Raw genomic sequence first — 15,084 nt, forward strand, 5'->3', positions numbered from 1 at the left:
CCACAAAGGGAACAAAGCAGATCCTTTCTGTAAGTACGGGTAGTTAGACATATGAATCATCATTCCAGTCCAATAATTATGAAATGGCTCTCACTCCTACATGGTTAAACACAGAAATGAATCTTGGTTCCCTTTTAGACTGTAACCTCCTCAGACCAGGAACTGTCTATTATTATCTTGTGTGGTGCCAGGCTTCTTGTCAACAATACATCATAATAATCCAATACCTTTCCTACTCAGCTATCCATCCCAAAGCTCTTTACCAAGGAGTTATGCACTGCTACTGTAGTGACTGTTAATATTAACAGAACCTCAGCCACTTATGGCCTATTCAGAACTGTATTGCAGAGAGAGTGAATTTTGCCCGGTCAGTGCATAACCCCGACTGCTTTGGCTTTAAGGATCTGTGACTTGCACCCGGAGAGTCACCAGAGATGGGCAAGAGCTTCATTTAACGTATTCATTCACAGGAAAAGAAATATGTGGGGGCAGGAGAGATAGCAGGGGGTGGTATCTTTATTATACAAAAGGTTCCAATGAATGTATCAGGCCAAATTCTGCTCTCAGACAAATGTGTGCAACTCCTGTTGACGTCAGTAGAATTCACACACACCTATTCGACCACAGATTTCAACTCAGTAGTAATATTTTACATTTACAAAGCACCTTTCATATTAAAAGACTTCAGGGTGCTTTTCAGATACAGGAATGACATTACTCACCAATAAAATACAGCCACTATTGGAGTGGAACACAGCGGCTGTTTAGCAGGCCCTCAGTAACACTATACTATGGTTTTAAGGCCACCTTATGGCCAGCCAGAGTAGGTAAAAAAACTGCATGGCCTTTCATTTCATTTCTCGATCCATCTGGTATTAGAACTGAGGTCACAGGACGCGACTGTAGGATGACACCCTGTCAGACAATTGCAGAAATTCCCAAAAGAGATTTCCCTACACACATCTCCCTTTATTACATTTTGGAAATTCTTATCACATATCTGCTCAAGCCACGGAGAATTTTATCCTTTCTTAATTTAACTTACCTTGTCATCTTTTTTGAACAAATGTGTAAATGATTAGCAGAAGCAGGAAACTAGTCATCAGCCAGCCTCACATTGTCTCAAATTCATGCCCTTTCCCTGGCTTTACCATCATCCAAATGCCCCCTGGTTTAAACTCATGCTATTTATATTTATATCAACTCATCCATTTTCCGATGTTCCACTGGCTTAAACTCTCATGTATGCCGAGTGTGCACGTCACTCCCAGCAGTGTTTCCCTGGCTGTGTTTGGGGAGGGGAATCACATTCTTGCCAAGCTTCTCTGGAATTACAGAATTGTTCAAGAGGTTCTCTGTTTTGGTAGCAATCGCATGCCTTCCTGGCTCTTCCCATCTTGACAACTCCCCCTCTGTATCTCCATTTTCCATCTTCTTCCCTTTCCACAGCTCATGGACTCATTTCTGCTTGCGAGGAGGACGATAGCGAGATGTGCGGTGCTCCTTCCGGTCAAACTCATCGTGGCCTTCCCTGAAAGAATTGCAGATGGTGTTTAGTGAAGGTAGGTTGTGCAGACCAGCCTACTTAGCAGTGACAGCTGCACAGAGCCTCATCCAGTTAATGCAACCGAGACACAACCCCCCTTGTACATTTGGCTAACCGAGGAGTTCTCCCTTGGGCTACCATTGGCTGCACAGAGACTGACAGCTGAGTTTTTTCACCATCACCCTGGAAAGTTCTTTATGGAGAGGAAGACTGCCGGCTAATTCAGAAAACTTCATTCTGTCCTCTGACTTCTGGAGAGAGAAATGGCAAAGGGTCTCTCTAAAATATGCATATTCATGTAATTAGTGATACATTCTTAACACTGTGCATACGATGCATGTAATAAGAGCTGTGATTATAATCTACTGCACATGGCACTGAAAATGTATTGCAGAAGGCAAAATCCCCACTCGATTAATTTCTGCTCAATGTCTGGCAGGTAGGGTTATTTAGTGATTGAAGATACAAACCCTGATCTTCAGCATACAGCTGACTTAATTTAATAGACTGCCACTCTGTTGCTTCTCTCATCTCTGCCTCTTACACCTCTGTTGTTTTCTAACTGATGTGTTTCTCCTTAAATTTAGTTAGCATTACCTGTTATGCATTTCCTTATTATTTTAATGTATTCTCTCCCTTCCCCACCCTATTGCATTGGTCCCTGCAGAACATCTACAGGCCATGAAATGACAGAATGAACATCATCAATCTACCATCTGGTTTCTGTTTCACACTTCAACAAGTTAGTCAGTGTCCACCTAACAGTGCCCTTGGAAATCAAGCAACTCCAATGCTTTAGAAAGAGAAATAATGATGTAAAGAAATTAGAAATATGAAGTAAATAAATAAAAGTCTTGCACTGAAGGGAAATAGCTTCTTAAGCCAGAGATTTATAACATGCTGCCAGAATTCAAAAGCTTTGGGTGTTTCAATGTTAAAATGCATCTATTGCATTGCTCGAATGAGTTAGATGCTTTTGATACATAAAATGTCGAGATTCTACAATTTCAAGTGCTTCAGGAACAACTAGATTAAAAAAAAAGGAAATTTCACATGGTCTAAGGTTCTATCCTTGTAGCTCTCACACTTTCCTCCTAGCTGATCTCTCAACCAATGACAGTCTGTCCTGACCCACCCTTCAATGTCATTAATAAACCTGAACCATGGTCTCACTCATCTTGTCTCCAGCAGTGACCAGTGTAACATGCTTCAGAAAAAGGCATACCATCCTCACCACGATACACCTAAGCATGCAAAGCTATAGGATGAAAGGAACACATTTTCCTGACCCCGATTTACACCTTGAAGCGTGAGGGTAGTGCTTGTACTTCCAGGCTAGTGTTAATTAATGGTGCTATAAAACTATTTCCTAAAAGGGCTAGGCACTCATCTGTTTCTTGAGCTTCTCAAATTTCTCTTAGAGGTTCTTCCGTTTAATGGAAGAAACACCTACTAAACCATGCAACTTGGCATGGAGAACTAGGTTTCATCTTGATGTGCAGCTCTAGCCAAAAGGTTACCGGAAGCATCGCTGGCAGTAGAGATCATCATCACAGTCATGGCAGCGCAATGTGGCCTCTTCATTGCAGATACAGCACCATGGTAACTCCTCCTCCTCAGAGTCTTCTGCCTTAGCAATCAGGCTGGGTTTCTTAGCACTCGTTGTGGCAGCTGGAGCTTGGCTCTAACACAGTAAGAAATCAGAGAAATAAAATCAGGGGTCAGACTGGGATAATTTAAGAGAATTAGACTGAACTCTGCTGAGTGGGGATCGTCTCACCTGGGACACCAACCGTGGAGGGTTTTTACAGAGTGTGATTCTGTCCAGATAAGAGACATACAGGACTTGCGTGCTAATATATGCTGGCCACAATTACACATATTCTACTTCAGTGTCTGTACATCAAGGATGTCCAATCTTTGCCGACATCAAACTTTGCACAGTGCGCTTAGCAGGAGTCCAAGCACTTGTTTGCACATGCATTTACTTGATTTTCTGAATAAAAAATAAATCCTCCCACCCTTTTTATCTTCGCAATAGGCAAATAGCTTCTCCTGCTTGTTTGATGTCACCAGCAACATCCACCTACAGTTATTATTTGTGTTGTGGCAATGGCCCAGGCCAAGATCTCACTGGGGAAAGCACTGTAAAAACACACATGAAGAGGCAATCCCTGCTGCAAAGAGCTTACAATCTAAACAGCCCAGACAGACAAGGAGTGGAGGGGAAGGAAGTATCACTATCTCCACTTTGGGGATGGGGAATTGAGGCACAGAGAGGCTCTGTGACTTGCCCAGGGTCACACAGGAATTCTGTGGTATCTCTCAGAATAGAACTCAAAATCTCCCAAGTCCAATATCTTAACTACAAGATCATCTGTCTCCAAAGATTTACATTGCCCTTATGGTGATAACAGTGTTGTTGTAGTCATGTTGGTTCCAGGATATGTGAGAGAGAAGGTGGGTGAGGTAACATCTTTTATTGGACCAACTTCTGTTGGGGAGAGAGTCCTGAAGAGTTCTGTGGAGCTTGAAAACTTGTCTCTCTCAACAGCAGAAGTTGGTCCAATAAATAATACGACCTCACTCGCCTTCTTTCTTTTATGGTGATAAAACAGCCAGAGGTAGGACCTTGATACTCCAGAAGCCATATGTATATTTGGAGAAAGTGTCAGAACATTCTCCAAATATTGCAAAAACAGTTTCTTAGCAAAACAATAAATAAAGCTGTGTGAATAACTGATTTTTCTGTTGCATGGCAGTTCCGAAAAAATCTTTGTTTCAGGTTGATCCAAAGCAAATTTTTTTTGAACTTTTTGGCAAAACCAAAAAGTTGAAAACAATCTTGTTTCAGTTTGAATGAAATATTGCATTTGACCTGAAACAAAATCTTTTGTTTCGATTTAGAGGTTTAAGGTTTTTATTTTTCTTAACAAAACTGAAGGAAATTTCTAAATGAAAAAATTGTTTTGAATTTAAAAAAAAAACAAAAAAACCAAAACAAAACCATTTCATTTTGAAAATGTTAGGAAAAAAACCTTCAATTTTCTGAGAGGTTCTTTCCCTCCCCCCAACCAAAACAATTCAGCACATCTGACAAATTCACAAAATCTTTTGGCCAAAATAATTTGGCCCAGCTCTAATGATAAGTTTGTTTGTATTAACATTCACACTAATGATCTTGAAAGGTCAGCGTAAGAAAGCTTTAACACGGACACTTTGATAATATCAATAATGAAAGATGTTTTCCCACTCAGGATGGACATCTCAGTTACATGGAGATCATGGATTCATTTAATTCTTCTGACATGTAATAGAGAGCGTGTGCATGCTGCGACATTACAGGTGGGAACAGCCATGAATACATAGCATACTATTACTAATTCCCTTCGCTAACATTATAAGAGAACACAAGCACCGAATTATTACTGCTCTCTACAGATCTGACCATACACCCATTGGAGCCAATGGAAAAGCTCCTATTGACCTCAGCAGTGCAGAATCAGGCTTTCTAGTAGGAAATTGTAGCTTATGTTCTGTGTAATTACACTGATGGGTTAGGAATCTCTTCTCTTGTATCTTCCTCACTGACCATATGCTGACCAGGTCCTCTGATTGCAGAGGATGCCATCCAGTCCTGCAAATGGCAGGTTTTAAGAGAGAAACGCTCCAGATAGAGAGCCCTGTTAAAGCTGGCCAGCATGGGGGGAACGACGCAAAAGTACAGTCAGTGCTGACTGGCCTTGGAAAAGCCAGTTGAGACATTCACCTCCTCAGCCTGCCAGCCTGGAGAAAGCTGGTTGGTAGCTCTTTGCTGTGCTCCGGTTTTGGGAACTGGGAGTACAGTAAATACCATGGTCAGACAGCTGCAGAACAGGACTGATAATTGAGTTACACAGAATTGTGCTGTACCAGGAAGTGAAACATGTCATTTCAAGAGGACTTGACTGACTCACAGACCTTGAGCTTTGTTTTCTCAGGTGGGTTCTGCTGTGAGGTTGCTGGGTGCGTGGTCTGATCGGCTGGGATGTTGAAGCCACTTGCTTCATCCAGAGCTGCTTCCTCAGTGAGCTGGTAAAAAAGAAAGCAAGAAGTCTTTTGTTTCAAACTCCTATGCGAGCCTCTCTCCTGAAGATAAACTCCTTCCCCCTCCCGTAATCTCTGAACTGTAACTAGAGATGCACAAATGTTACAGCTGAGAAGTCTGAAGGAAGGGAGAACTGCCTTTATAAAGTGAGCTGCATTGGGGGCAGGGACATGGGATGAGTAGCAATCAAGAGAGAAAGGGTATGAGAGCGAGAACGTATGCATGAATGAAAAAACACAAGAGACTGGCAAGGGCCTGCGAACCTACATTCTGTGGCAAACTCCAGAGATATATGGGGCTCTGGGGATAGGTAAGTCGCATATCCACACTGGAAAGAAACCAGAAAGGGCAAGTCAGATGGAGTAACAGACAATCTTAGCCAGCTGAATACAGAACTCCTCTGCTCACCATTCTGAGGGGGAGTTAGTATTAGGGGTGAAAGATCTGAGAGAGCAAGACCCTGGCCCAGGGACAGAAGACGCTGAATAAATAACAAAAATGATGGGATTATTTAAAAGGAAAGCGAATGAGGTCCCAACAGCTGCTCCTGACCTGTTTTAGGACTCTCTGAATGGCTTCTTCTTCCTCCAGCTCCTCATCACTGTCAGGGAGTTTATAGTCTTTCAGAGTAACTGCAAGAGGAGTGGAAGGTGATGTGGCTTTAGTGAGCTACCCAGGAACAGCACCTCCTGCCATCTCACGGGACGCTGTCTACCCTCAGCACGGGGAGCTGAATTTGATCTTGCATGACAACCCTCAACCCAGTGCTGGTTTTTGCGACGCTGAGGGCAGAGGGCACACTGAAGGGAATGCAGACTGGCATCTCCTTTTGAGATGGGTCTGTCTGGAAGGGAAATGACATTTTCTTTTAAATGTTTAAATGTTGGGGGTTGGAGGAAGAAAAAAAATGCATTTAAAAGGCATAAATTAAACCAGTCTTGGCATGGATAGTTAGATAGTACTTAGTCCTGCCTTGAGTGCAGGGGACTGGACTAGAAGACCTCTCGAAGTCCCTCCCAGTCCTGTGATTTTATTATTATGATTTATGCTGGAATTAGCTGTAGACTGGGTATGAGGCAAGTTCATCCACACACAGCTTCACCTCTGAGCCTCAACCCCTAGTTTTCATAATCATGCAATCCTAGACTACTCCATACAGCTTAACAATTGAACCCCAAATCCTGACATCAAGGGATGATCCATTTTTAGTAGAGACGTGATTCCCTCCAGTAGTAACTTCTTCCCATTGCCAAATGGAGGTTAACCATCATGTAAAGGGACCAACTTCTCCCAACACAACAAAGAGATGCTACCATCAAGCTAACACAGTCCTGTTCTTCTTCAGCACAAGCTAGCATTTCTTCCTTTTACTCACCTTTCTCGGGGTCCTGGCCTCTGAGTACTGCCAGTCTCTTTGCAACTTCTAGGATCTTCTCCTCCCTAGTATTCGCCTCCCTCAGCTCAGCAGCAGCCTCTGCCAGAAGTTTATTCTTCTCCTCCTCCAGCTGTTTTGGGTCCAGATCAACAGTGCTGATGCCACTCTCACTTCCCCGATTGAGATCATTCAGGGTCTGGGTACTTACAGCTGGAAAACAGCCAGACAGCACATATAGGTTACAACAGCAACCCCCTCCAGGCATAGCCCATGCTGTTAAATGAATACAGAACTCTTGTCTCATAATGTGGAGGTGTCTTTAGTCCAGCTGCACAGCTCTCTCTTTTCCATAGTTAAAGTACTGATGAGTTTCAAGGTACATGAGTCAGCAGCAGAGCCCTTGCATGGGGGCCATAGTAACTGAGTCACAATGCAGTTTTTACTGGGGTTTCGTGGAAGGGACACCCTTTTTGGAAGAACACATTACAGCAAGCAAGCAAGGTTTAAGCAAACCAGAGGGGATGTTGGGCACGGCTGTGGCCAGAGTAGCGTCCCAAGATCTTGACTGCTAGCATGTGAACCATGTCATAGAACATTGAAGGTCTGGAAATTCTAGGAATTGTTCCTCCCTAGACTGGGCTACCATAAAAAACTAGAGAGAAATAATCCAACATAAGAACGGTCATACTGGGTCAGACCAGTGGTCCATCTAGCCCAGTATCCTGTCTTCCGACAGTGGCCAATGCCAGGCGTTTCAGAGGGAATGAACAGAACAGGTAATCACCAGGTGATCCATCCCGTCACCCATTCCCAGCTTCTGGCAAACAACATTACCATTGAAAGGGGAAATAACTACGCTTGGCGAGACATAATGACAAATCAACATAGGTCTGGTCTTGGTCAACATTGTGTGTTGATAATGGGGAGGCAGGGATAAGGCAGGATACCTGGCTCATCTTTAAGCCCGGTAGTTTGGGAGGTACCTGCTTCCTTCTCATTATAACACACATTGTGTTGTATGTAAAGTGATCTTAAGAAGAACTGTTTGAGGCCAGTGATGGCAGGTACCTTGAGGCTGGGATCCTGGACTATACCTCTGATCAATGGCAACTTCCTCAGCCAGCTGGGTCAACAGGTCATCAGACTGTTGGACTTGGGTTCTGGTATCAGGGGGCTGGTGCACCTGCAAAAAGAGAGAGGATGCATGGGAGAAAAATGTAGGAGAGTGTTAAACGTGTGATGGAAGGAGACAAATTTAAAAACCTGAAAAATTGTGTAAACTATTACGAGATTATCCTAATTGGGACCAACATTTCCAAAAGTGTCCACTAATGTTAGGTGCCTCAATTTTTGGGTGCCCAATCTGAGAGGCTTTGGGCCTGATTTTCAGTTGAGCCACCCACAGCTTCTACTGAAGTCAACCCGCTAATCTAAGCACAGATTTCAGAGCCAGGAACTAATGTGATCTAATCCCATCTCTGATCCTGACTTCTACTGTGACATTGGGTCCTACATTTAGGCACCAGAATAAGTGGTCCAATTTTCACAATTGTTGGGCAACCATGCAGAAGCTCCCATACAAGTCAGTGGAAACTGACAGGTGCTCAGCAATTTTGAAAAAGGAGAGGGAGTGGCTAAGACACTAAACTGATACTTAGAAAGATGGGTTCAATTTCCCTGCTCCGCCACAGACTTCCTGTGTGACCTTGAGCAAGTCACTTATGCCTGGTCTGCACTAGAAAATTAGGTAGGCATAACTATGTTGCTCAGGGGTGCAAAATATCCACCCGTCTGGGCATCATAGTGAAGCCAACCTAAGTCCCAGTATAGAAAGCACTATATGCTTTGCGTCTCTTGGAGAGACGGATTACCTATGTCAAAAGGAGAATCTCTCTCATCAGCATAGGTAGTGTCTACACTGAAGCACTGCAGCAGCACAGCTCTGTTACCGTAGCGTTTTACATGTAGACAAGCCCTTTATCTCTGAACCTCTGTTTTCCCTGTAAAATGGGGATAATCACACTTCCCTACCTCCCACATGTGCTGTGAGGATAAATACATTAAAGATACAACAGTGATAGAGGATATATAAGCACCTAAGATAAATAGATAGCTTTGAAAATCAGGCCACTTACAACTAGATATGGATTTAGGAGCCTAAAGTTAGTACCAATTTTTAGAAAATCTTGGTCGTAAAATGTAAATATATTATAGATATAGTGAAATAGTCAAGTACATTTTATATGGACTGTTCAGGGGAACCTGTCAAGTTAAAAATACAAGTTTTGGGGGGTTTTTTTTAAACAAGAGTATCCACATTTATGTTTTAAAGAACTCTTGACATTATGAATGGTCTATTTTGCATCTCGCTCAGCACACGACCATTACAATGAATGCTAAACAGTTTCACTTTAGTTCCTGCTCAGTTTCACTTCCAAGTCCTTGTGTCCTATCACTAGACTACAACCAAGGAGTTGTAAATATTGTAGAGGAACAGTTAATTTTTTTAAAAAAAAATTATGAAACCTTTTCAATGTCTGACTTCAGTTTTGAAAACATTTTTGTTTTGTTTTTTAAATACAAACCTCCACCCCCTAAATTTGTGACCCAGATGTGTTTCAATGTAAATATGGTTTTAAACATTTGGCACTCTGTTCTGTGTTTGGGATGCTGTACCGCACTCTTGGGAGGGATTTCTGACATCTCACTACACAGAAGCCTTGTTTTATCTTCATTGAGCCGTTCCTAAAAGTTTGTTTTCTTTTGATAAGTGAACTTCTAGCATAGTTCCATAGTTACTACAGTTCAAGAGGAAATATTTTCCTGTTTCACTCAGAATTACTTATTATTAATCTGTTTTCTTTAAGTTGCCATTTGTCTGATCACTTCATCTATTTAATAATACCACCTTGAGCTGGTATAGCAGCTTTCAAGCAAGAATCTAAAAGCACTAGTAAACATCACAACAACCTTCAGAAGCAGGCAAGTATTATCATCTTTTTTATAGATAGAAAAACTAAAGCAGAAAGAGGTTAATAGTTTGATATTCAGAGGTAAGGAGCACCCACAGATCCCACTGACTTCAATGGGAGCTGTGCGTTCTCAGCACTTCTGAAAAATCAGACCACACATTTCTTCTCAAAGTTACAAAGCAAGTCAGTGGCAGAACTGGGAATAGAACCCAGGACTCTTGACTCCAGGGTCTAAACTGCAGACAATTCTCTCTTTCAAGCCAGGTCCACCCACATGAAACAACGAACGGGCAAACTGTCAAAGTCTCATCTGAAACTCAGAGAGGGAGGCTCCTTTCTCAACAGCTGCTAGCACTAAACCAACAATCATTTGTGAAGCTGTGCCACAAATGGCCCATCATCCCTGAGTCCTCATCAGGCTGAACAACATGTGCCCTTAGTTCAATTCTGGAGGATGATAAAGGACTCTTACACCACACACTGGGAACTAATGAGTATATTTCTGAAGTGGTAAGGTAGACATGAACTGATGAAGCAAGGAGGAAGGGCCTGATATGCCTCTGAAATCTCTTGGGACACCCCAACTACTGTAAGAGCTCAGGAAGAAGATCTGGGAAGAACTGAGACAAGGGGGGCAGCGGATCTTACCGGTCTGGGAGTTTTGGATGGAAGGACTCTTCCCTGCAGGGCAGCAAGACGATCTTCCATTTCCTGTGTGGATGGAATGGGTTTGCTGGGGTCATCCTTCAGTGCTGCAAGCCTAGCTTCTATCTCAGCCTGAGACGGGATGGACTCTGCAATTCAGACCAACCCTGTTTATTTACGGCAAGCAAATGGCTTTTATAGTTTTACTCTCTTGGAATTTATTTTTCTTTCTAAAATGGGGCCCTGGACAGCTAAGCGAAGCCTCCCTCCCACCACTGATCACAGCCAGGGGTAATGTTATGGATAATTAGGGTACTGGTCTAATGCTATCATCCAACACTTCACGCTGAGCCACTGCCTCCTCCCCTGTACATCTCTCAGCCATGAAGTGAGGAGGGCTGGAGGGCAGACAATATATGTTTGTGGCACCAACGTAACCAGGGGGGTAAAAAACACATGCTCCACCTCCCACTTCGGAGCCAGAGAGTCCATTGCTGCCATTTCCCGCTCAAGCATCCTAGAACTGCCTGCTGAAATCAGCTTTCCTTTGTTCCTGGAAGGCAGGAATGGGCAAAGTGCGGCTCCATGGAGCCCTGCATTGCCCTTGCCGTGGCCCAGTACTTCAGTCAAAGCATTCCCATGTGTGACCTCTGCACAACGTTTGGCCACACAGTAACAGCAATGTGGGCAGTCCCCTGCTTCACTTTCTTCCTATCGTTACCGTGTTATCGTGCACAGGGACATACATGTAAGCAAGCGGATTATTTCACTGTGTAAAGGCATGCAAGAGAAGGACTGCATGAGGCAAATCAGTGAGAAAGCAGGGATCCAGGGCGTCAAAATGTGTGTGCTGGAGAGCAGCAGCCCAGGGAATGGGGCCCAGGTTTCCACTGCTCTGATAGCATGGGAGGGACCTGGCTGCCACGGACAAATTTCTCCCACCAGCTTCCATGTCTGGAGGCTAGTCTATAAACGCACTGACTGATGTGACCGTGCTGTCCGCCCTTGCTATTTGTACAGCTCACAAGCAACAATGGAACCTCTGCTCAGACACAGGAAGCTCCCACAGTACTCTGAAACTCACTGGGCTTTGTTTCTTCCTTGAGCTTCTCCAGCCGCTCTGCAATAGCTCTGTCCTCCTTGGATAGCCCCTGATATTTGGAGCCTGCTCGGCCTTGAGGTTTCACTGGGCCCTTCTGCAGACCCCTCGGCTGGTTCTGCTTGGCCTCAAGAGCTGCTACACGCCTGTGCCAAGGGGAAAAAAAAAACCTAGCATAACTTGGAGCAAGCGCTTAGAACATGAACTATGAAGGCATCTTCTGCGAGCTCCTCTACAAACACGCTGTTTAGGGAAAGATGATCTAGGACAGAATATGGAAAACTCCATTATTCCTGCTCCTGACTTTGCTAGGGTGGATTTGGATCTGGGGAAGCAGAGATACTCCCAAGAACGAAGGAAAACCATGAGTCTCACAGCAGCACCAATAGAAAATGGTCAAAAGCGCACTGGGCGATTAGTAATGAAACATGGGACCTTTCAGTTCTAGATCACAGGTTCAAATTCAGCCATGACTTTTGGCTGCTACCGACCATTACTACCAGGTAGCTGTTGGGCGACCTAACGGAAAGAGCTGTTGGTCTCAGTCCAGTTCCGAGCAGACAGGTGTCCATGTCACAAACCCACCTTCTTGTTGGCAGTCTCGGCACAGAGACCAAGAACCAAAAACATATCCAAATGGCCTGGACTAAATAGCAGAACTCACTTTTTGTAGTTCTCCGGTGGGGACCATCTAGCTGTACTAGTCTGAGACACCCCTCTGGAAAGCAAAAACAGAAACATCCCAACTGTAAAACACAGACCTGAGATAGAAGTCCACATAATGCTTCAACCACATCTCCTCTCTCTTTCAAACCCAGAGAAATTATGATGCACATTACTATGGCACTCATCTCTGTAGTATCTGGGTAAAATTTACTTGATTTAAAATGTGTGATCAGTATTCCACAATAAGAGAAGCAGCTTGCAGTTATAAAGAGGCAGAGAATGGAAAGTGACTTGGTGGCAAAGGCTCTGGGTTTTCCTAGCTCACAATCAGTGGGAAGCCTTGGGAAAGAGATGTGCCTTACAACTGTTTCAAAATACAAAATTATATAACGTAAATGTTCTAAACTCTATAGTACAGTGATTATACATTATAATGCTACAGAAACAGTTATATAATACAAAATATTTTAATTATATATTACAACATATTGAGTTACATATCTATGATACCTGATTATATGCTACAAATATGCTGATCTTAACTCTGCATGTCCTGATTTGTGTGCTTAACTATGCAACCTGCAACTATGCATCTGAGGTTTTCAAAGCTGGAAGGCTGTGAATATTTTCTCTGCTACAACCAAATCAATCCCACAAACTTTAGGCCTTCAGATTATACATGGCATCTAGGCCTCTGAAATAGTGAAGGTGGATTATTTTTGTTTGTTTTTTGATTTAGTGGCAGCATCTCCAATCATCTTATCACCAGGCTGCTCAGCTACTATACACTTGTATGGACAGCTGGAACTGAAACCCACATGGTAACAGCTCAGCAAAGTACTTGTTTGGCATTTCAATTTGCAGACAGGGTGTACATGGCTGTGTAAAGTGGAGTTATAAATAGAGAAGTGGATCAAAATCTGCAGTGTGACACTGGAAGCTGAAACAAGAAAACAGAGTATATAAACACATTGACTGTGCCCAATTCTCCCATCCTACCTGGTTAGCTCACCATGACACTGCTTGCACACCTTCTGCTGAGTATTCCCGAGACGGGGTACAGTGGCACTGAACCCAAGGCAGCCTGAGCAGAACGCCCGCCCACAGTTCTTGCAACCGCACTGAGAAGGAACAAGAAAATGCAAATATTTCATTGTCTGGCAGTAACAACTGTGTGAAATATACTGAATCTCTCTGGATATGCACCGTGCAGGAACAATTTCCACACCAAAGTACTTCAGAGATGTGTGTTGGTTTGTAAAGTTTAAAAAGAGGATTAAACATTTGTATGAATAAGAATAGTAGTTGCCACTACACTAGCTAGAATAAACAACATAAGAGTTATCAGCCTTTGAGACATAAACTGATCACCCGGTGGAGTCAGGAATACCATCTCCTCCCATAGCACAGTAAGTAACTGCTCTCTGAAGTAACTGGAGAGCATCGGATTATGCAGATCACAAGTCTGTACTGTTCCTACATGTTTTAGCAATTCCTACATGTTTTAAATCCAGAGACGTTAAAGTGTCTGTGTCGTTAATGTACAATTAAGGAAGACGATGACACTGACACACACAAAAATGTGCTTAGAGCCAAAAAAACTCAGCAGCTTTGATATATAATGTAAAGCAGAGAGTGGGAGTTACTATTTCTGATGTAAGGAGCCTCAAACTGTTGGAGTTTCAGATGGCATTGACCAAGCACTGCCACAAGGAAACTCACTCTGCTATCTGCCTAACTGGCTTTTTAGGGCCAGATCTTTTATCTAGTGGTGAAGAGAGACTTGCCTCTTTCCTGAAGACAGTAAACTTGGAGGCACAGCCATAACACCTTCTGTCCATAGTGCTAGCGGAGAAGGCACACTCACTCTCCCACAACTGTACAAAGAGAAACAGTTTATCCTCTGAAGCTGTCTTTTTGTCCTGACACAGCTGTCCTGTAATATTCTTCTCTTTAAGAGGGAGGACACATGTTGGAGGAGATGATGAATTATGACAGGTCAGGGGATGTTTTACTTGCTGAATATCCAGTTGCAGAAATGATGGTCCCAGATTCTTTCAGCAGAGAGGAGGAAGAGAAAGGATCTGATCTTTAACTCTTACAGACAACCCTTTAAAAAAAGCATTATTGTAAGTAACATAATTTGCTGTTCTCCTAAATGACTATGTTCTGATTGCTCAAAGCTAGGACAAGATACACCAAGTGCTCTCCCTCTCTTCCTCCAAGTCCCAGCCAAAGCTCAGTAACATCTACTGCCCTTTGTATTGTACACGTTTGAGTACTTAGGATGCCACCTCTCCAAAGCAGAGATTTAATTCCTGCTTTAACATACTTTGCCATGAAATGAGTATGTATTTAGCAACACAGGTGTGTGCTCCGCATCGTACAAACACACAGGATGACAAAATCCCTGGTCCCAGAAGCTCGAAAGCCAAAGGGCCACGCAAAGCTGTAATACTATACCCATCCTATAACAACAGTCATCACAGTGAGACTCTGGACTCGGAGGCTGAGTCACTGCAAACCCCACACAAGCCAGTGCACGGTTCCTCCGCCACAAGGCTTTGCACCTGCACTGTCCCCTTTGTCCCAGCAGCTGCCGAGCCCCTCGCTCCGCGGACTCAGGCGCCAGGGGTTGACACTCCAGCTGCAGGACACGGAAACTTTGCTGCCCTTATCCCACCGCCCCCGCCC

At 43.5% G+C, this 15,084-nt stretch overlaps 1 protein-coding gene across 2 annotated transcripts; it reads right to left on the minus strand.

The window, feature by feature from the left end:
- Positions 1-498: 498 nt before the first annotated feature.
- On the minus strand, positions 499-15,059 carry ZFYVE19 (zinc finger FYVE-type containing 19). 2 transcript variants are annotated; one of them, XM_067557972.1, is made up of 12 exons: positions 14,961-15,059; positions 14,178-14,500; positions 13,390-13,511; positions 12,389-12,442; positions 11,710-11,870; positions 10,629-10,774; positions 8,077-8,191; positions 7,009-7,218; positions 6,186-6,265; positions 5,507-5,617; positions 3,067-3,230; positions 499-1,531 (listed from the first exon to the last, which is right to left on the minus strand). In XM_067557972.1, exons 2-12 carry the CDS (start codon positions 14,229-14,231, stop codon positions 1,459-1,461), a joined length of 1,290 nt encoding a protein of 429 aa, XP_067414073.1. In that variant the 5' UTR covers positions 14,232-14,500; positions 14,961-15,059; the 3' UTR covers positions 499-1,458. The 2 variants fall into 2 exon arrangements, with proteins under 2 accessions (XP_067414073.1, XP_067414074.1); XM_067557973.1 differs by lacking the exon at positions 499-1,531 and adding an exon at positions 1,585-1,797.
- Positions 15,060-15,084: the final 25 nt, after the last annotated feature.

The sequence above is a fragment of the Emydura macquarii genome, unplaced genomic scaffold (assembly GCF_026122565.2).
Source record: "Emydura macquarii macquarii isolate MOO-44397 ecotype Brisbane River unplaced genomic scaffold, CSIRO-AGI_Emac_v2 contig_1876, whole genome shotgun sequence".
In the NCBI taxonomy this organism is placed as follows: domain Eukaryota; kingdom Metazoa; phylum Chordata; order Testudines; family Chelidae; genus Emydura; species Emydura macquarii.